The sequence below is a fragment of the Anas platyrhynchos genome, chromosome 6, assembly GCF_047663525.1.
Source record: "Anas platyrhynchos isolate ZD024472 breed Pekin duck chromosome 6, IASCAAS_PekinDuck_T2T, whole genome shotgun sequence".
NCBI classification, from domain to species: domain Eukaryota; kingdom Metazoa; phylum Chordata; class Aves; order Anseriformes; family Anatidae; genus Anas; species Anas platyrhynchos.
The window spans coordinates 24,756,935-24,780,264 of NC_092592.1; the positions used below are offsets into that span (position 1 = coordinate 24,756,935).

The 23,330-nt window shown below is 39.5% G+C and overlaps 1 protein-coding gene across 2 annotated transcripts; it reads right to left on the reverse strand.

Annotated features, from left to right (window-relative positions):
- Positions 1-9,927: 9,927 nt before the first annotated feature.
- CEP55 (centrosomal protein 55) lies at positions 9,928-23,165 on the reverse strand. Of its 2 annotated transcripts, XM_038181571.2 has the most exons (8): positions 22,845-23,165; positions 21,637-21,921; positions 19,007-19,072; positions 18,094-18,235; positions 15,800-16,116; positions 14,088-14,159; positions 13,168-13,293; positions 9,928-10,439 (listed from the first exon to the last, which is right to left on the reverse strand). In XM_038181571.2, the coding sequence occupies exons 1-8, from the start codon at positions 23,016-23,018 to the stop codon at positions 10,233-10,235; spliced, it is 1,389 nt and encodes a 462-aa protein (XP_038037499.1). In that variant the 5' UTR covers positions 23,019-23,165; the 3' UTR covers positions 9,928-10,232. The 2 variants fall into 2 exon arrangements, with proteins under 2 accessions (XP_038037499.1, XP_038037500.1); XM_038181572.2 differs by lacking the exon at positions 13,168-13,293.
- Positions 23,166-23,330: the final 165 nt, after the last annotated feature.

Here is a 23,330-nt window from a genome sequence, read left to right on the forward strand (position 1 = left end):
CCTTCTCGCCTTCCTCCTGGCACTGCTGCCGAGGGCTCAGCCGTGCCAGCCGTGCGGTTTATGGCCCTCGTGCCGGAGTGGAACAAGGAAGTGGGAGGGTAAACACGGCGCAGCTCACACAAAGGTGAGGCTGGTGCACCTGGGGAGGCAGCGAGGGGCTGGGCGCAAGTGGGGCCACCCAGCACCTCCCTGGGAGGGCGTGCGGCACAGTGATGGCACCTCTGTGCCAAGGGGACCCAGCTTGGCCACATCCTTCAGGGTGGTCCTGGTCTGACCCGCTCTCCAGACAGGCCCCTGAGGTGCCAGTGACCTGGGGAGGCTTCCCAGACTTTGCCATGATGCACCCCTCTGCTGGGAGCACCTGTGGTAAAGCACAGGGCAAAGCAAAAACTCCAGGAAGGGCTTTCAAGGAGAAATGGCTCTGAGAGCTCTTCTAGGGGCCAGGATAACAAGTGCTGTTGTAAGGTAAAAAAAGAGGGATTTACCCATTGCCTTATGTCTTGCTAGTGTTTTTTGGAAACAGCGGTCCTGTGCATTGCATGTGCTGACAGTGGTCCACTGTGGGGAGGAGACATTACAATACTGTTTTGGGGAGCCTTGTACTAGTTTGATCCAGAGTCCTACCTTTCTGTGCTACGACTTCTTGAGGAAGAAGCCTCATTAATCAAGACGTGTAGGAAATAGCGTCATTTTTCAGGACATTAATTTCTGAGTGTTTGCTCAAATTGTAAAGGAGGCTTTCCTTCTTACGCTCTTCATTCCAGATGATTTAGAAATGGACAGGGAGTGAAGCGTATAAATCATCACAAACAAGCAGATAATGCCTCATAAAAGAAGATAAAATGTTTTCAGAAAGTGTGTAAACAGTTGTATAACTTCAGACAGCTCTAGATGAATTAGTTTGATTCAGTGCCAATGTAGGTGCTTGAGGTTTCTGTTAGAGGCTTTGCCATATGGAGCTACTTCTTTTGATTTTCTTATCAACTGTATTCTAGGTGAGAGATATTCCGTACTGATATATCAGCAGGGCTTCATAAGCAGACATTGCTTTTGCAGTATTCTGGATGTGACCCCTGAAATGAACCTCTTACGTAATGGCATTAGCAGGGATTCCAGAAACTTGGTCATTCTAGGAGATGATCACGTAATGCGGACTGACAAGAGCAAGATTTTTACTGGACCACTTCCCACATCTTTGCCAGTGCAGAATTTACATTTCTTTAAATTAGCATGTTTTCTCTTGAGCTAGAGTGGCACAAACTCTTCATTCTGTCTCATCAGAGTTTGCAGGGCCACTTAAGCAGGTAGAGGAGATGCTCCTACTACTTCCTGCTGATTTGTATTTGACTGTATCAGATGTGGGCAGATTGGCTAGTGAGTGGGTGGCTGCTCTGAACAGTGACCTCAAAAGAAGACAATAGGAAAACCTGGAAAGATGAAATTTTGGCAGCCATCAACACAAGTGACTGGCAAGTGTCTGAAAACACATTTTATTCCATATCATTCGCTAGGCGAAAAAACTGCACCTATATTGCAGAAGGTTCAGCAAAGCTTGTCATATCCAGGCACAATTTATACTGACTGTGCCATGGACTGATGCTGTAAAATTCATAACAAATCTTGAAATATGGCAAGTACCTTCCTGTTGCTACAATCACTCAGGCGTGGAAGTTGATACAAGCTGACAAAGTAGCCCCAAAGCTGTGGACAAATAGCAGTAGCAGTGATGAGGTTGGTTCTGATAGAGGCTGGCATGTGGTAAAGGGCAATTGTCAGAGGTCTGGCTGTGCCTGTGCAAAAGCTTACAAGGCATTAACAGGACTTGTAGGGAGTAGCTGACCACTGGTAGCACAGATCAATGCAAATCATGTTATGAATAAAATCTTTATGCCCTTAGGCACCAGTGAAAACTGAAGTTGGAAACGGATCCTATGAATTCAGGGTAAACACAATGGAAACTGATTGCAGGAAAGAAAATAGGGAGGGAATCATACAAAGTAGAGTTATTGAAGAAGTGAAGATACATTCAGTCAGGAAGGAAAGAAATGCTGTGGAGGAGCAGAAGATCTGAAAATGTGGAAGTATTGGGATAGGTCCTTGATCTTCTTTAGAAAGGGTCACCTTTAGCTTTGGTCCTTAGGTGTGAATGAGAACCTTATTTACTTGGTATAAACCTGTTTGCTCAGGAGTACCAAAGCAAAGTGCTGCTTTCAGTATGCTGTCAGTGAGAGAGCTTCAGGCTGGCCTGTGTACAGAATATTGTACATGGAGACTGCAGAGGTGTGAAGAAACAAGCACATTTCAGTGGGGCTTTATCAAATGAATTGGAGCTCCTTGCAGGTAAAAACTAGTCTGATTATTCATGGGTTTAATGGATCCATTTACCTAAAAAAATAGTTTTCTTTTCCCTCTCATGAAGTACAAAAGCTGTACCTGCTGTTGGATAGGTGCAATCATAGCAACCATCACATCGTGAAAGCTGAGGAAGGGAGGAATCATAACCTCAATACAGCACTTTTGCACTACTGTAATAGGTGGATGCTGTGTGCAGTATATAGTCCACATACGCTTATGAAAAGGAAGTGATTAACAAAATGCTTGGAAACCTGTTACAATTGCTTAACCTATATCATTTTTTCAACCTACTTGCTCTTGTACTTTCAGAAGTGATGCAACACAGAGTCAATTCAGATTTCACAGTTCTAGCCTAAATGAAATTTATGAGGCTCTCTGTGGATCTAGTTAGCCAGCCTAGGGGGAAAAATATCTTGTTTCTGTTTTTGTGCTTTTTGTCCTGAATAAAAGCCCAAGTCTTTGCCTCCTCTATGGCAATTAAGGGCTCTGTTACCTGATATCATAAGCCAGGCTCTGTTTTTCAGATTGTTCCCCTGACAACCGTGAACTGTCACGACAGATGGGGATAGTTCAGCTTATTTATTTCTTGGGCGTAAGAAAGACATCTCAGAGAGACCTCCTGGGCTAGATGATGCTGGGAGGTGGGCATTCTTGTTCCACTTGGACATGACCTTGGAAAGCTTCTGCCTTATTTATGTATTCTCTTGCCTGTAGTTTGTTGTGTAGGTCTTTGGGCAGTATTTCCCTGCACCTGTGTCACAATGAGTAAATAGTACTCACTTTTGTAACAGGTGCGTTGTATATTTACTGTTTGCTAAGCAATATAAGTTTACTGTGTTAGAAATGTTGATTCTGTCATCACAAAAGAGGTTCTGAGCTGGCAGGCTGGCAGGTGACTCAAGCTGTGTCTATATAATAAAGGTTTTAGCACAACTTGCAACACAGATGAGCTTTCTATTTTCATCTTTTTTTTTTTTCACTTACCATACTTGTAGCTGTTCTTCTAGATACTATTAATAATGCACTTGAAAGCAGTTATGCCATTTTCATGTTTGTTTCAAGTGCAAATCTATTTTTATTTATTTTGCATTTTTATGGAGTTTTCTAACTGCTCATGCACAGTATGCTTTCAATATCAATGAGCTGAAGCATTTACACCAATGTCTAAGGGATTATTTTAAACTTGATGCAAATTTAAATGCATTTGTTTGTCTTTATATAGTAGCAAGCTCACCCACTCCAGCATCCACAGAAAATAACAGATGCTCATTGGATCTGTGTGATCTTGTCAAGAACTAATCCCAGTTTCTTGTGGGGAGTCTCATTTTCCTGTGCTCAGTATCCATCACTAGCAGGCTGGGTTGTGTGCCAAGGCTGCTGTAGATTCTGGTGCAGCAGAATTACTGGCCAATGCCTCAGACTAAAGCAAAGCCGCCAATAATACGCTCAGTGGATGTGCTTACTGAAACAGCTGGGTCAGATTTTTGTCATCAACACCCTCCCACCCTCCCACCCCCAAGCTTCCTGTTACTAATTTTCAGGTATGCATTATGTTACTCACATACCTGCTGCTGAGCTTTGATGCAGGGCCATCAAGGCAAATACCATGTTGTTCCTCTGAAGGATTTACAAACAAAACTTGTCACCAACCTGTCTTGCTCATGAGATGTACGTGGACCTTCTCTGAACATGCCTGTCCACTGGGCTGCACACAGTGCAGAGATCACAGACATCGTCATCTTCCTTTGTATTCCAGAACCCAGTGATCAGAGAATGCTCTTAGTTATGGTTTGGCTTGCTTTATTTCCCTTACATCTCATCTTAGAAGAGTAACTTGTTGAGAGCAGCAGTGGTCCTTCAGGTCAAAATCAGGAAGCAAGATTTGCCTCTGAAAGCCAGGGACTTCTGAAATAAAGCTACAGGGTGCTTCTCTGCAACAAAGAAAAACTGTCTTTACTGGAAGACAGGGGTTGTACTCAGCTAGGATTAAACTACGACTAGAGAAAGAAAAAAAAAAAAGCAACACCAATAAGAAAAAGTACAGCTAACTCTAAGATATGATGTAAAACCCTCTAACTTCCCAAATGTAACGCTAAATCATATTATTTCCCACACTGTTCATGTTTTTCATTATCAGTGGCTGTTTGGGAGTCTGGTTACATTATAATTTGATATGAAATGATTAAAGAGATGTGACTTACAGCTTCTCATAAACCATGTCCAGAACGCGTGGATACCTAAATGATACGTGTAGTTTTCTGTCCAGTTAAATGAGATAATGCTAACCAGATCATACTTGTTACATTGATAAAACTCGTACTCTCACAGATGCAGTCTGCGTATACGCTGCTTTTGAGTAGATCAGGGAAATTAAACCTGGCTGCACTTCTGTCAAGAAGCAAACTGGATGTCATTATGATAAGGTCTCAGCCTTGTTTATTACAGGATATTCTGAGGCACTATGTCTTGCTCACTCATCTTGTGACTACTTATTCAGTATAAAACACTTAAGCAGCAATTACACAGAGACCACAGAAATGAATGTAGGTCCCTGCCTGCTGGTGGGGAGCTCTGCTGCAGTCCTGAAGGGGGACTGGGTGCAACAGCAGGCCTCACTTTGTGGGTATCTGACATGGACAATGTCCACTTTTTTTTGCAATAAAAGACTCATTTGTCCTGGGCAGTCAATGCTAGAAGAAAATTTACATCTGTGAATCCTTAACACTACCTCCTTTTTGCACGCTCAACCTTTCCCAAGGATGGTTTCATGCTTCCTTGGATAGCTCTCCTTAGTACATGGCTTCCTGATTCGTGTTCTTGGGCACCCTGTGGGCTGGATCCCAAACTCCCAGCTTGGAGCTCTGGAAGGTGTAAAGAGACAGAGTGAGGAAGAGCCAGACACTATAGCTCTGCTTGTTAAAATGATGTGGGAATGAGGCGCTTCCCAGCACTAGGGAATTCAGTAGCATCGAGGTGCACCAGTGGAGTTCAGAGGAGTGCAATTACTAATTTAAAATGGCTTTGTCTGCTCAGACTAGAAGTTTCAACAGACATGGTAATGCCAATATTTTTTCCAGTTGAGAAACAAGGTGAAGTTAAATTGTTAAAATGACTTCTGGTGCAGTAGTTACTAATTTCATATGTTGTGAAATAATATGGAGAGTCAGTGCAGAAGGGACAACCATTATGTTAACTGCTTCCTTTTTGAATGTTACAGTCTGTTGTTTTACAGGTCTATGTGTGTAATCAGACATAGGACTTCAGGGGACTTTGAGAAAACATCAGGCCAATACCAATGACCTAAGGCAGAGTCACCTGTCAGGAATGGTTTAGATCGTTTTATCTAACTGTCCCGGTAAATCTCCAGTGGTGGAGGTTGTACAGCCTCCATAAGCAGTGTGTTTCACTGCTCATCTATTCCAACCACCAGGAAGTTTTTCCTCAGGTTGGAGTTTCCCCTGTTCCAATTCTAAGCTTTTCTTCTCACTGACCATAGGAAGACTTTATTTTTTCCTCTGTATGAAATGTCATTTTTCATGACAGCGTGCAGTCTTTGTAGACCACATAACCCTGATTCTTCAATGATTTTGATCAGAAATCTGAAAGGCTTATTATGTTCTTATTAGCCTAAACTGTTCTTGAAGTACAGTGCTTGAAATTGGTTATTGTATTCCAGCTAACACACTAACACACTCATCAGTATTGACTAGAAATACAAGATTATGTGTAAAATATGTAAGAGTCTATTCATGATGATGTAAAACTGTTGCAGAATCATGCAAGTGGAATATTGAGTCACACTCAGTTTCTGTTTACTGTAATCCCAAGAAACTTTCCTTTAAAGCTGATAAACTGTCATACCATGTATTTTGCTTTTGGGTAGTTGATTATTCCTGCCTGTAATACTTACTGTACTCATTCTATTTAGTTCATTGGTCTTGACAAATTGAAAATTAATGCTGTCCTCTAACGAGTTCTTAGTTCCTACCTTGGATTTTATGTGTACCCTATTCCAGAAGTATGTGGAAATACTAAATAGTTTTGGAATCAAATAGATCACTATGGAATCGCCTAATACATTATCCTTACTTATTCATGTCATGTTTTCACAGAAGCTTAAGGGGAGGCAAGATAAATCCATTGAGAGCTACTACCACATGGGAACCATGTCTGGCTGTCAAAGCTTGAGATTATTAGAAGGTCCCATAGATGCACCCGCTGTTCTTACACAAGGCATCCACTCGAGGCTGCTTGGCAGAGACACTGCGTTCTATATCAGTCAGAATTAAGACAACTTTAGCTGCACTTATGTTCTAGTAGCTATGAATTATTGATACTTAATTATGTAATACAGCTTTTCAGTCACTTGTGCCATCCATGGTGTAAGATAGAAATAATTGTATTTCTCTGCATTTTTAAGAAACTGGCATTTGAAACAGAAGGTCCATGTTAGCACATCTTTTGCTTTTTTCCTGATCCATAGCACTTGGTCAGTAAGGAAATGGAGAACACATGATGAGATTCGTACTGCCAGCTCTACGATAGTCTTTTTTCTTCTTGTTAGTTTGATTTGGTCTAAAACTCCTTGACTTCTTTTCTTCTTCCTTGTTTGGCATCATGCTTTTCTTTATTTTCTTCCCAGTCTTTTAAAATCCCACCTACTCCAGAATCCTCAACCATCACAGCATACAACATAGCTGCATAGATGACTTCAGGGATGTCCTGCACTGTCCTTCACTGGTAGACATATGCTTTGCCTCGACGGGTGCCTTGAAAATACCCCAAACAGACCCTCAAAGCAACAACATTTCCAAGTTTTTAACACACAGACTTTCAACAGGATCATCCTTACATTCCCTTACTGTAGGGAATAGATCCACTTGGCTACTTAATTCTATATTTTTCAAATTAGAGAAAAGATTTAGAACTGCTACAAGTAGTATTCTGAGTTGTGTAGTCCCAAACTATGTAACATAGCTTGTATTACAATAGCGTTAATCTTATTGTATCTTTTTGTATAATAATTGATTATAATTAAGATAAAACTATAGCCACAGCTGTCACTGTAATCTTAACAGCTCAATCACGTTACAAGATGTGAAAACTAGATTGATTAGCAGATTAAAATGGAAGTGCCTAAAACTCCTGTACTGCTACCTTTTCCTTACTTGTAATCGCTCACCTACATCTGCTTTGGTCCATAGATACATCATGAGAGCAATATTTCCCCTAATTGCTTTGAAGACACTGTACCATTCACATTAATGTTATCTGCCAAGCAGTGACAAACAGTTGTCTTTAAATATTTGTGCTTTTCAGCATAATGCTTTTACAACATTAACAGGCACTATGGCTTCCCTGCCACTTTTTATTTGTGTAGTTGAAGTGGTTTATTATATAGCTTGCCTAAACATCAGTAGAGCAGTCACTGGCAAATACCTGTGTGAAAGATTTTTTTTTTTTATTTTTATCAAAAACAAGAGTAAGAAATGAAGTTGCACAAGCACTTAAATAATGAGGAGGTAGTAGAATGGTTCAACATACCTTGATTAACTGAATGTAAGAAAAAAGAACAGGGTCAAAAAAAAAAAAAAGAGGCAGTGCTATCACCTACATGCTTTATGAAAGAGTCTGACTACCATTCTGTAGTTGGTTGTAATCCCGTAAGTGATTACATAGTTGTTGTTGTGCCTTCAAAGTAGGACTTTTGACACTGGAGACTGTCATTTTACTAGTTTTTAACATACACAACATTGATGGTGCATAATTTTATCAATACATTTTTTGTGCTTAGTTACATCTAAACATGTTGTGAGAGTTCAGAAGAGATGTCAGAATAAACAAAATATTTTAAAGGATATTAATTTATCAACTTCATCTGAATGTACTCACTCTAATATTAAATAACTGACCACCTAATGAGCTGCTGCTTTTCAATCCTCCTCTATAGTACCAGCTTCTAATGAGCAAGTGTTTTAGGCTAATTTAAAAAAGCCTCAGAATTACTTCAGAGAAGACTGCTGACCTGTGGCAGGCAAACTTATTTCATCTATAATACATAAAAGATCAGAATTTCTCCTTGCAGAAACCATGCTGAGTATACAACTGAGAATAGAATACTAGCTGATTAATGTACTGCTAAAAGACAACTTAAACTTCCAAAAGTAGTTTAATAAGAGATTAAAGTCAAAGGCCGGAATGAAAAGTGCCATTATTATCCTGCATTTAAAAGGTATTTAGGAGAACATGAAATTAAGGGAATTTCCATCATAGCAAAACCTTATGATTCCAAAGCATGAGGTACTTCACTTGTTAGTTCATCACATCTTCCCTAAATAGCAGCAGCAGGTTTTCTGGCCAAATTGTCAAAGACAAAGATTAGCCTGAGACAGTCACTAAAATTGAAAAGTGACAATACAATCTCTGTCTCAAACACTGGCTTTATCAACAACATAAGTAAATATCATAATAGTAATTGGGGAAAAAAAACTTGGAAAACACACTTATATGTAAAAGATTCAACCATTAAAGAGTAGAGAGAATGTTATGGGTTTGAGGCACAAAATTTTACAGTAAATTGTAATAGAAAAAAACTGACACCAGGTAGCCATTCAATTCAGTATACCAGAGAAAGTTACACCTTGGAGTCTGGCTGTGTGTAGGTAATTTCCTGGCCTCAGCAAGCCATAAAATTGTTAAAGCAGCAAATGCTTTAGCTAGTGTGCCTTAAGATTTCCTTACTTTTATCATTCCCATGAAAGGAATAGTTGAACTTTACTAAAGGAAGAAAGTGCTAGCAACAGACCCAGATTTACAATATATGCTAAAAGAAAGCGATGTGATTGCAAATCAATAAACAATTAGAAACTGACAAAAGCTGACTAACTGCAAAAAGTTATTGCCAGCTTGTTTTGGAAGAGAGTAGTTCAGTTAGAATGGACCTTCAAAGATCATCTAGTCCAACTGCCTGACTGCTTCAAGACTAACCAAAATTTAAAGCGTACTGATCACGGCATTACCTAAATACCTCTTGAACACTAACAGGCATTTTTTGTGCTGGTATGAAATAGCAACACTCCAAATTCACTGGAGTACTTTATTCAAACCTGCATTTTTAAAATGGAAGACCTAAAACAAATTTAGTAACTGACATTTTCCTACTTGAACCAGTAAAATACGGAAGTGCAAACTGAAGTTCACTTCAGCTTAATTGGATACTAAAATTTCCAAACTGGTTTCTGACAGCATCTGAAATGGAAGGTTTTTCCAGTACCAATCACATTCACAGTTGCTAAGAAGTTGCTTACCCAAGGATGAATGATAAGAAGACCTTGCACATGGTCAACAGTTTTGTATGAGCTCCAGGTCACCCCAACTGCGGTTCAGAAAAATGCTACTTAGAATGCTTTCAAAATAAATCTAAAGTAGCAAAGACATGTTAACAGACTTTCCTGAGTTTGTATATGTAGATGTGACACATTACATATGTGTGTGTAGTGCACATACTATAGCCAAGTCTTTTTTGCTACAAGCAGTCAGGATCCATCAGCCAAGAACTGGATACGCCAAGTATTAATGTCTGACACAATAGCTGTATTTTACTTATTTTTAAAAGTGCAATAAAATATGTCAGTAGTTTATTATTTGAAAATATTCCTAATTCTATGAATATGTCCACCTGAAACAAGGAAAGCTGTAGCTGTTTCCACAAATGTCAGGTAAAATATGAGGCCAAATAAATTACTGATTTTTTTGAATTGAAATGCTAGTAGTCCTTTATACAACCTTGAAAGAAGAGCTTTACAAAAATCTTTTGCCTTTGCAGGATAGTATACCGGTGGCATGTAAAGAGCAAATACAGGAAGTTCATTTGGATCTTAAGCTGTACAAAAGTCAATATGCACTAGTAATTCTCTATGCTGGCTTGTTGGATATTGCACTTTACATCTGGGACACTCGAGAAAACTTTCATCAAGTAGACTTGAATGTTTCTGAGGAGGACTTCTGTCATACACTGTCATCTTATCTTCAAAAGCAGCTTGCAAGTCTGCTTGTGGTTCCACACATCCAGATTCTTGGAGTTTCTGGAAAAGGAGAATCTTTAGTGAGGGACTGGAAGATGCATCAAAGGGTCCCAGTCAAATAGATGTAGGGAAAAAGATGTTTAATGGCACGCAAATCATGCACGTTACAGCACTAAGGACTGAATTTTAAAGATGGCTAAAGGCAATTATGCTACTTGCATTAAAAACACAGAGCAATATGGGCCTGTTGTATAATTTTAACACTGCATTTTAATTAGCCTGCAGAAAAGCTACCTGCAATCTATTTAAAGCAAGCTTTCCACGATGTCTGATTAAGTAAACAAATAAGAGTACATCACTTACATTATGTCACTATTTAGTGCACATTTGCAGTGGTTTTACTCAGGTGGGCAGCTGAGCTCCACCACAACCGCTCTCTCACTCCTCCTCAGAGGAAGGGGGAGAAAATACAACACAGAACTCGAGGTCTGAGATGAGAAAGGTTTAATTAAAGGGAAAGGGAATAGTGAGAAAGAGAAACAAAAGAAACAGTAAGTCCATGTGGAAGCACAGAGAGAGGGGAAAAAAAATTCTTTATTTCCCATCAACAAGCGATGTTCAGCCATGTCCTGAGAAGCAGGGCCTCAAAACATATAGTGGTTATTCAGGAGGAACAGCCTCCTTCCCCACAAGAGCCCCCCTTTTCATTGTTGAGTGTGATATCAGGCAATATCCCTTTGGTTGGTTTAGGTCAGCTGCCCTGACAGTGTCCCCTCTCCATCACTTGCCCACCCCCAGCCTGCTGGCTCTTGGGGGCTTGGAAGGAGTCCTGATGCTGTGCCAGCACTACGCAGCAATAGACACAACACTGGAGTGTTATCAGTGCTGTTCCAGCTACAAGTGCAGAGCACAGCACTGTGTGGGCTGCTGCAGGGAAAAGGTGACTCCAGCTCAGACAGACCCAACACAACATTCATATTTTGAAGTAGTTTTCTCTTCATGGACCACTGAATAAAATGCGATTCCTGCCACTGGTTCATAAGGTATAATGAAAGAAGCTATGGTGAAAGCTGAGACAGCAAAGCCTCAGACTCCCATATTATCACTGCTAATACACAGCATTTTAGGCTTCTTAGAGCTTTCATATGCATCCTAATAAAAAAAGCAAAGTTGCTGTACACTAAATATGAAATAGTTGAGCATGACTCTTAGAAATGTTGGTACTGCATACAGGTATTTTAACCATTTTATAATACATTTGTTTACATATTGCTGTGGATTTTTTTTTTTGGGGGGGGGGGGAGGGGGGAGGGGGGAAGGAAGAGTGAAGGAAATAAAGAACAAGGACTGAAACCTTGTTACAACAGGACCCCAGGCTTAATATCAACATTAAAATAATGAAAAGTGCAGTGATCAAAAATTAAGCTGCATTTATTTTGGAAGTTGTTTTAGATTACATTTGAAATTCCTAAAAATATGCCCATACACATACCAGGGAATTCAACGTGATGTATAGGTGTACCTATATAAAGGAAATTTGTTTCACCTTTGTAACAAACCCTTCCCCAACAGTCTTCCTAGGCACTCATACATACTATGCCTCCTTAATGAAATGCCTCAACCCCCTCTATAGGGAATGCTGACTGCCTCTGCCTAGCTACCTTCCCAAACTCTTCCATGTTTTCCTTGACACCATGGACAGTTTCCAAGCAGGAAGAGACAGTCACCTGGTTCTCCATTTGGCAGTTAGCCAGCCAACTTAGCACAGGGAAAGAGTATTACAGCTTCCTCTTGCTGTGCACGAACTTCAGCTGAACAGCTGCTGCTCCTGGCAGCCAAAAGGTTTTCTAGTGGCCTCTGCTGGCAGCAGCAGCAACTACAATCCTAGCTAGCGAGGTTCTCACAGGGACAAGAACACATCAAGATCAACAATATCTCAGAAGTACTTTCTCAAATGAATCCTAAGTTGCATGCAACTAAGAGGAAGAACAGTTTGTCAGAGTTGAAAGAATTCTTCTGCTCTGCAACTGGTTAGGAGCTTTTGCATTTATATTCTCTGTAAGAAGCACAGCAGCCTCAGACCTGATCTAATGAAGGACAGAGGCATTGGATTTCTGTTTTGAATCTCATTTAAATAAATCCAGAACTGTAGGTAATAGCTAAATAGAACTGTCTCGACTAATCTTACAAGACCCTGTGTCAGAGTTACACAGTGACTTGCTTGATATATAATCCTTCCTTATAAATTTGTTGAATCAGATAGTCAAATCTAGGTGGCTTTCTTTGGGCTTATATAAGTAGCAAACAAACCACTGCCCTCAGTACAAGTGTTCTTTTTCATTTTGGGAAGTAGGCAGATCCACTTGTTGTGGCACACCCATTCAATATTGTGGGTGTATTGAATGGGGTTGGGCAGGAACTCAACTACATTTAAGGGTAGTGCCTTGTCCACTAGCAGCAAATTCCAGTAGAAGCATGCTACAGCTTTGTTATTGTGTATGTAGTTTTGTCTGTTGCATATGGCGATACAAATTGCTACTGAGGACTCTTGACTATTCTATCTCTCTTCCTTTCTATATCTCCTTCTACAGTACAAGCTGTCTGTGGCGCTTTAGAAAATACAGCAATAGCTTGCTAGCTACCATAAGGTTCTGCACCTTAGGACTATGTATTTAAAAGATGTAAACACCTGCAGTCAAAATCTGTTGACATTAACTGCACTCTGAAGTGAAGAAGTGTTCATTTATGCAACATATCTGAGTTTTCCTGCAAGTTACCCAGTACATACCAAAGGTTCCAGCCGGGTTATTTGCTCCCTGGCCTTGCGCAGTTCTTTGAGGACTTGGTTTAACTGATGCTGCAAGTTCTGGCGGTCTAGCTTTTCATTCTCAAAGTCTGTAGTACATATCTGGATCTGGCAATCCCCCCAAAAAATTAAAGAATTAAAGGCAGAATTAAGCATGTGTGAGGGCCCCTTTATCCATTTGAAGTTTTACTCAGCAATCATATCCTAAAGTGGGATAAAATTACTTGTTCTTTTCATTTCAGTAAAGTTCATACATGCCCAATTAGGAAGGTCCATAGAGGTGGAGTCAAAGGTAACTGTGGTTAGAGCACATTTGAGCTATCTCAGTCTTAAACTGAAGATTTTACATGGAGGAGCATGTAGGACATGTTCAATAAAAATGCCAGTTCCTACCCAGTGATCTTACTTGTAGCAGTTTGAAAAGAGTACATGAATAACACTACACCCATGCTTGGCAAGTAAGTATGATATAACTTTCTCCAAGGACATCAGTTAGATCTGCAAGAACGTAGTTGGGAAAAGAAGCAGTAACACGAAAGATGTCAATGACTATCAAGAGTATGTTACAGATTTCAGTGAGCTGAATGTTTTAGGATGTTTCCCATACCTAATTTAAGGCTGTACAGTTTCTATTTATTTGAACAAGCAATTGCACGGAAGTAGCATCAGGTTTAGTTGCAGCCTCTCCCCTATAAAAGGTTAGGGATTTCCTTCAACAAGGGTCAGAATTTTTAGAAGCACTAAGGGATCACCCCTAATTGCATATGTAGGTCTAATATTACTTCAATATAGCACTTATTCTTAAACTTGAGAAGTTAGTCTAGAAAGCCTTCCTGCATATCACAATTTAAGTATCAGGTTCTTAAATAATCAACCCAGTATCTGAACATGTAATTGGGTACCTGTTGTTCCAACAAAGCTATCCTAGTGTGTTCCTCCTGCTGTTTGAGCAATGATTTACGAAGAAGTTGTACCTACAAGGCAGAAGAACATGTAAGCAATTTCTACATACAATAGATAATAAACTTGAAACAATTAGCCTAGAGAGGAATAGAGCTAAGTTTTTGTATGCCAGTACGAGCAGAAAACATGCCTGTTACGCAACAGCCAAGCCCAATTTAACACTTCCCCGGGTTTTCCCCAAGGAAGTATTTATCACTGCACCGAGGGGGAAGAACGTAGTTTAATATTATAGTTAAACAAAAAAATTCCTAGTGATTGACAGAACAGAAAATACACAAAATACATGTTTCGACTAACATACCGTGTTTTTTGTTTTTTGTTTTTTTTTTTTTTTAAGTTAAGCAATGTATATTTAAATATAAGTGAGAAAGTTAGAAAATACTCAACAATAATGGATTAAGTAACTGCAAAAGCCTCTTTAGGGAGATAAACTGATGTTCTACAATTAACCTAATTTGGTGCCTATTAAGTTATATCCTCTTATTTCAAACTTCAGTTCTATGTTGTTTTATGCTATTGACTGCAAACTTCTCTAAGTAGCAGGTGTATCATATTTGGATGCCCTGAGGGCAGACCTTCAAGAAGAACTATCCAGGTTCTCTTCAACCAGTAGGTAATCATGATTTCATGCCCAGAAAAAGAAAGTTTTTGTTGGCATGGTGATGCTAACAAGAGTACTTTGTTTCAAGATACTACAGTAGTTGTCCACATAGGAAAGGTAGCAAAGTCCTCATTACTACTCCAAAAAAATCATTTTTTTATCCAAACATACAATATGCACTTGTTTACCCTATTTTGATGGAAAAACTCTTAACCCAAAGGGGTTAAAAACCATTGGCCTCAGGAAAATTGAAGGTAGAATCAAAAACTACATGTACGAACAACTATTTAACTTGAAGTCATCAAGTTACTCCCTGGGAGACAGACAAGCCCTGCAAACAATTAGAACCTGATAGAAAAACAGATGTGGTAACAGTGAAACCCAGGCATAATGAACAGCCTGCCTCACATGCAACTTCTTGGGTTTTGTGACAAGTTCCAGAACTCTTGTCAGTGGTTTCTACCATAGCTGTCAAAACAGTGATAACTTCCCTTCCCTTGCTTATCTGGCCATTTCTTCTTAGTAGTCTGATATGCTTGCTTAGTTATTGTCTGTGACAATATATACGAAACCTATTGCAGCAACACATCTGAATGAGAAAACCTGCTGCATGCTACAACTGTTGGGTGAGGACACTATCTGGGAACATGGCTACTTACCCAGCAACTATGAAATTACAGCTGACAGCTAATAGCAACATCCCAGTTCAGACCACATGATAAAATGGCCTGTATGAATTTGAATTTTTTTATTTTATTTTTTACTTTTTCTGTTCCCATTCACTAATAGCCAGATTAAAATCAATGGTGCATTCTCACTTCCTCTTACACCCCACAAGACTCTTAATATAAGTGAACTAGAACATTTTTAAACAAGTAAATCTCACAAAACTTTGGATTGTGACCTAAAGCAGTATTAAAGAACTCAGTTTTAACCACAAGGACATGAGTCTAGATGTACATAAAGAGCAGCTACCAGAGCAAGTGAGTATGACTTCTCAGCTCTTGAATCTTTGCTAATGATCTTCAATTTCCAAGTCCATCCACTTACCTGAGATAACAGTTCTTCACACTTCTCCTTTTCTTCTCTTAGCTGTACTTTAATACTTTCATTTTCTTGTTTTAGCCTCTGCACTTTTTCTCCTTTTATTTTGTTTTCATTTTCTAGAGCTTTCATTTCAACAGCGTGTTGGGACTGCAGTAAGTCATTTAAATTCATTATTTCTCGTTGTGTTTCTTCATACTTATTTTTGAATTCATGAAGTTCACATCTCAACTGGGTTATAGTGCGTCTTTCAGTCTCAAGATCACTTTTAGCAGTTAATAACAGCTGGTCATAATATTTTTGCTTTTCTTCTGGTAAATGACCTTAATGAGACAAATAAAGAGACAGTAACATGGGAAAAAAATCACTTAAGAATCAGAGCACCAAATCCTTGATAGCATTTTAAAGCATATTGATAATAAATTGACATTTTAGGCTGTTACACAGCTCAAATTATCACCAAGATGGACTTTAAACTACTTTCAATACTTCTAAAGGAGAAAAATCTTCTCTCAAGATAGGAAAAGAGCTCTACTTTCACACACCATACTGTGCTATAGCTGCTATGACAGTCAAGGAAGTAATGTTACATCATTTGCCCTGACTACACAGACTGCATGATCCCACAAACAGTTCTTACATAACCTCACGCATTATATTGAGGTGCTGAAATAGATGCCTAAAGACACTAGGTTCTCACTTCCAGATTTAGGCATGTTAGGCAAGGTTCTGGCATTACTCTCGCGTCAGAGATACCCTGGGGTTCCAATGGTCTGTCATTGACTAAAGACAGAATATTTGTCTGTTAGACTGTCTTCAAATTAAATGCAATCACTTATTTCTCCATTTTAACTAAAGCAAACTAGGATAGGCCTTTTGATCAAAGGCATCTGCTTCATGGCTAATGACTATTGCTTAAACAGATGTTCAAGAAGTCAGTGCTTGTTCACCCAAGAAAAGCTCATCAACTAGAAAGAAGAGGTAATCTGCAAGAACTCAGAAGCAATACAAAGTATACCTAGAACAGAACAAGGAATGCTGTCTTAAAAAGGCTTTGGTGATTTACGGCACTCTGAAGTTCTTGACTTTGGTACTTCTCTTGTTGAAGGCTTCCCTCATGTACTTCAAAGTATAATTTACTAGGAAAGTTTTCCTGCTTGAATGTTTTCAAGCTAAGGAAAACATAAGCTAAGGCTTAGCTTTTTGTTAACAATATTCCTTTATAAGGTAGCAAGGTCTTCAGAGAGATACCAAGGTTTTCCTTGGAAAAAAGTTGTCATTTCTACTTTCAATTTGTTAAATTAGATTTTTCTTCATCTTTGATCTCTACTACTGTCTGTTTGAAGAGGAACTTTAATCGTCTTACTCCATGTTTCCTGGCTGCTCTGATGAGAAAGCTTTGACCTCAGTAACTGAGTTACGTTTTCTGGTGAGCTACTTCAATCTTCCTCCTTCTAAAATACTAGAAAAACAGATTTCTAAAACAGCACTAAAGGTAGGTTAAGATGACATTTTTTTTTTTTCCATAAGAATAACAGCACCAATAGAGAAACCAAGCCACTGCAAACAAATTACTAAGCAGCAAGTACCTGTGAGCATACTCTTACTGTAGGTGAGGCTAGCTCTGTTTAGAGAATTTACCTTGTAGACCAGTTGCAGCATATGTGAGATTAGTTTGATAAGAAAGGGAAGTAAACTTCTGGCTCTTCTGCTCAAGATTATTTTAATTTTATTCCACTTGCTGGTCAAGCATGACTCACGTCAATCTGAATGCATGGTACTGAGATGGTGCTAATAAGAAACTGCATCACATAATACCAAGCTATAGATTACCATATCCATATTGCAAAGCATTGTTTTGGATAAGTGCCAAAAATCAATCACAGGTCTTCATGCCATGTAAGAACTTCTCAGATGGATAAAGAACGTGCCAGTCTTGAGTCACTTTTATAATATTTATTTTGAAAAGAGACTGATCCACACCTAGCCAGTAAATTCTTAATGTTTTCCTTTATGTAGGCTGAGAGTGTACTTTGAAGGCTGGTATATACGTATATTTACCTCAACACTTTCTGCAAACAGAAAGGTGGCCAATAGACTGTCAAGGCTTTAGAAAAACATTTGGTGAAGTAGATAGGAACAAGAAATATTGATCAAGTAACAGCTAGATAAAACACAATTTTAAATTTTACATTAAGAAAGCAAAATATTGTGAAAAGAGTCCATCATATGCTATAGTTCATGGAAAATGTATTCTATAGAAAATTGTGTTTTGAGTCAATCATGGAAAAAATCAATACCTTCTGTATTAGATTCTTTTGGTTGTTGCTGGCTAACTATTTCTGACCTCTGTTCAAGTTCAAAGATCCTTCCAAGCAGTCCCCTGACATATGCTTCACGCTGCTGGTCATACAGTAGCCATTGTTGGTTCTTCTCAAGAGCCTTCATGGAAGGGAACAGAAGAAACTATTAGAGGCTTTTCTGTTTTTATCAGATTTAATGTGTTAGTTTCATTTCTTTAAAAATGTAAGTGTTATACATTTGTTTAAATACAAGTTAGTTAATTCCTCTGTAAACTGTAGTTATCTCTGTATGATACAAAAACATCTTGATGTGGGTCATTGAGCATAAGTTAAATTGCAGCAATATTAAATTCTGACTGGCATATTTGCAGGAATAGGGAAATGACTTGGAACTAAACACTTTCATGAAACATGCCCCAGATAATGAAGAGTTATCCTTTCATTTCTATTTCATCATCAGGATCTATTACTTTATATGTAACTAAAACTGTATAATTACAACTTAAAATTTCTAAGAACAAGTACATAGATTTTATATCTCATTAGATCATAGAACTACTGAGGTTCAAAGAGACCTCAGGAGGCTTAAAATCTAACCTTATGCTATCCCAGACAACATCAGTTCTGTGGACAGACCGTGTGCCTTGGGATTTCTGTTCTGTCAGCAGCCACTATGTTCTGTTATTCCAAGGACTGTTTTCAACAATTATAGATTCAGATTTGCAATATTATAGAAGTGTCTTTCACAAGCCCTTCATTATTTGATTGCTTTCTCACAAAATAATTTGTTACAGTATTTTAGAGGAAAACAAACTCTGAGGTCCCAGTCTACCAAAAACATGGTAATAGTTCCCATTCTTATAGATTTTAATACATGATTTATCCTTGGTGTGTTGTACAGAAAGCTTACATCTTTCAGTTGTTTCTCTACTTCACTAAGATTAGTTGATGATCCAGTGCTGTTTGTTACAGCTTCCTGCAAACAAAGAATAATCAGTTAGCATTGTTTAAAATAGAAGAATGAAACAGTAAAAGTAGTTCTATGTAACTATTAAGACCATAAACAATATAAGTATAGTTTAAAATTTAAAAGATTCATACATCTGACACTTGCATTTAGAGATCTTCATAGTCTGTCCAGAAGGATCTAAGTTATGGAGGAAGTCACTTAATAGATTTTTTTTTTTAAATATCTACTGGAAAATATGGGACAGATTTAAATTTTGTTTATTCAATAATCCTAAAGCTCAGTTACATTAAAATATATTCTAAGACTATTTCACTGAATTTCTGTCTTGGGAGAATTGAAAGGTATAGGAGAGCTTTCGATAAATTTTGATATATAGGGTTTTATTTAAAAACAATGTGTTTGTTCTATTTTCATATCCTCAGAATACCAGTTTGACAATAAAGTAGACCTATAGGAGTCACTGGGCGAAGCTAGAGAGCTCAACAACTTTGTTGTGATTACCATAGAATTATAATTAACTGGGAAACCGTGCAAGCATGTTTATTCACTACTCAACAGAAAGTTTTTTGAAGTTAGATAAGGCAGAGGGAACTTTAATAACAAATGTAGGTTACTACCTAAATCCAAGCTACCTTTTTCCCCAAGGTTTTTCTGTTTTAGAATGAGCTAGAACCAGTTTTACAGCTGGAAAAATAGGAGATCTTGCATGTTGAATGCAGTTATTAAAGCTCAGTGCTTTCTAATAGGATTTAGATCCACGACAATTGCTCAGATACTTATTTCTGTAAATACTAGAACTGTGCATCAATGAAAACTTCCCCACTTCCTCGTAGCCATACAACTGTTGTTTCCACTTCAGAGTACACCTGCTGCTTGTATGCCCCCTAGCAGTTTTAAGGAACATTGCTGAACTCATTTTCAAGTTCCCCAAAGCATTCAGTGAAAAAGTCAATGAAGTTGTTGTCCTTCAATGATAGATCAGTAAAAATATAATTTTTAATTAAAGATACTTTGGTAATCAGAATCCAATTTATAACTGTCCAATATATCTTGCTACCTTCAGGCTTCTTTCTGTTTATCACTGTGACAGCAAGGAAGCTACTCTAAAGGTAGAGAAAGAGCCCAATTTCTAATGTAACCAAAAAGAAACCTTGTCTAACAGGTAGGATATAATTACACTCTTTAATCCTCATATTTTATACCTCAGATTGAAAGAAAAATACACCTCCTCCAACTAGCAGACCACTTGGAATTTCTCACATCAGTGCTACAGACTTGGTACAGATAGCGAGTGGTGGTCTTCATCCTTCAATGCCAGGAAGGATTCTGTAGACTACAGGATTCTTTGCCCTTGTTTGTTTTTTTTTTTTTTTTTATGACCTATTATTCTGGCACACCTCCAAACCTTTCTGCAGAGTCAGAATATTATACTGTATTGCTACTGAAGTTCAACTACCTGCAGCTTACTATGCTAAATGCAATAAGGAATGTCCATACAGAAAGGAACTTGATATTCTTGAGTGAACCAAGAGGCTTTTAATTTCATATTCAGAGATGCAGTTCTGATATTGTTATGGTTTAGAAGAAAAACTCCTGTAGTGATTACTAGGAAGATAAGTCCATTGACAAAGATAGCATAAAAAGGTATTAATTTTGTCTAACAAGGTTCAAAGTCCCTGGAAATTGGAAGTAAGCACATTACATTTGTAGTAATATTTCCCAAGATCCATATTTGCATCACACTGAATAATGCAGTATTATCAACTAAAGCTGAATTTCTAGAAATTACTCAATTTCATTATGTAGTTTGGGTAACTAGCACCATCTATAGGTTAAAACTGGAAAAACTTAGCTGCACCTCCTGTAAAGCAGCAGTTTCCACGTCCCCTACTGAGGTACTGCATTTCCCATTGAGCATTAGAACAGGCAGGGGTGAATAAGCAACTGTAGAAAACTAAATGCACCTGTAAAAGCAGCCAAGTACCTGACACGATAGCTATTTAGCATTTTAAATGAAGTCAACAACTCACTATTCCTCTCCTACCTTGTTACGTTGAAGCATTTCCCACATATTATGCCATATAAATTGCAGACAGTTTTAACTAAGAAACAAATGAGGATTCATAACAGCAGGGAGGAGAGAGGTATTGTCATCACTGAGCATGAATTAGGTGATGAGTTTAGTGTTCTTTTATAAGGCCCCATCACACTATTACTGCTGCCATCTCAGTCTGATTAACCATTGAGCTTATGTATTCAAGAAGGGCATATATCTGCTTAAGCAACAGTGGGCCATTCCATGTCATACCACTTGCCATACCCACATGCATGGCAGCTTGAAGAAGGGACCTCACAGTACAGAATTCGCAGCTGTTTTACCTGAAGGTGTACCCCTGGACTGCTTGTTTAGTGTTCAGTCTAGATTCCTCATCATGTTGCATGCTGAAATCTTGTATGAAGATTTGTAATAAGAGTAAAAACTCATCCCATTTTATAACAGGCACTGGTGCTTAGCAGATGCAAGCTCCAACCCTAACCTGTAAACAGTTTCATTATTTTTCAGTGCTTACCTGGGATGCCTGAGAATTACTGGCTTTGTTTTCAAGCTCAGAACATTTTGCAGTAACAGTGGATAAACTACACTTTAACCGGTTCATTTCTTCTAATAGAGAACTAAGTAACTGTTCTCTCCTTTCTGCTTCCTTTTTTTTTTCTTCTAGTTGACTTTGTAATGAGGAGACTTCACTGTTCTTGTTCTTGGACTTAAGCTTATCTTTCAGATTTTGAATTTCTTTGTCCTTCTCTCCAAGAAGATGGTTGTGCTTTTGTTTTTCTTTTTCAAGAGAAAATATTTTCTAAATGAAACACAAAGAAGTGGCACAAATGAGTGTCTGCATACAGCAATAGAATTAGCAAGTTTACAACAGCTTAAAATAGTCACTTTGAAAGCTTCTCTTCACCTTTAGTCAGCTTAGAATGTTACTTTTTAGTAAGACAGAAAGTGCTACAATGATCACCTGAAATATTTCAGATGATGGTGAGACAGTCTACAGCAGATGAAACAAGGAAATAATGCAGAAAACCAAATTTCACAGACTTAGTAGTTTTGTATATGAATGTGAATCACTACAGTACATGGACTTGAAAATGCAAGCAGTACAAGAACCTCTAGTTAAAAGTAAAACTTGGTGATACTTTATTTTACAGGACCTCATTGAAGACAACACACAGCGCTCAGTAGAACTAAAACACTGACACCACGTGCTATCTAAAAATGCCTGTCAAGGTGCATGTTGTGAAAGAAGGCAGCCTATAAATATCGTGCCTAGTCTGTTACATCCTTTGAAAGACTCTATTTAAAGCTTAGTTACCCTGGAAAGCCTAATAGCAGCACACGAGACGTCTAACTCCTTTCTCTGCTTCCACAGGCTTACCTTTGATGCACCAGGAGGTGTGGAAGCTGCAGCACCCCATCTCCTGCTCAGTGGATGCAATGGAACCACCCAGGGACCCATTTACAATTTTACTCACCTGCAGCCGAGTGGAAATACGGGATCCTGGTTCAAATAAGCACTCAGCACTCCCTGGAGCACCCTTACTGCCTCTGAAGGCAGCACACCGGGACCTCACGGCCTAGCGGGTGCCTGGCCCTCACGGCTCAGCGTTCCCGTGCCCGGCCGGCTGATCGACAGCCGCGTTAACCCAGCCGCCGCTGGAAAACGCCTGGGGACAGGCGGTACCGGCAGGGCAAGGCGCCGAGCCAGAGGTGAGCCCTCACCTGCAGCAGGCTGCTTCTCTCCGGGGCTGCCAGCGGGCCCCGCGCGGCGACCGCCTCCTCCGGGGGCTTCCTCGGCGCCGCACCGTCCCGCTCGCCCCTCCCGGGGCCGGGGCCGTCGCCGTGCCCGCGGCGCCAGCGGCCCGCCAGCAGCTCGCGGCCCGCCCAGACGCTCATCGCCACCGAAACGAGTTTGAATCCCGCGGCTGCCCCGGCGTCACTTCCGCCCACACCGCCCGCCCCGCGAAGCCAGAGCTACGGCGTCTCCCGGGGGTTAAAACAGGCGGGAGGGCGGAGGGGGCGCGGTCGCGGCCGCGGGGGCACGTGGTGCTCGTGCCTAGGCGACCGTTAACGGCCTGGGATGCAGCTGGGTTCTCCGTGGGGTGAATGAGAGGAGGCATCCCATTGGCTGGTGCGGGCGGTGTAGCAGCCCGGCTAACCAATGCAGCGGGGCCTTCCTTCTGCCGCCTCCGCCCGCGTGCTCGGGGC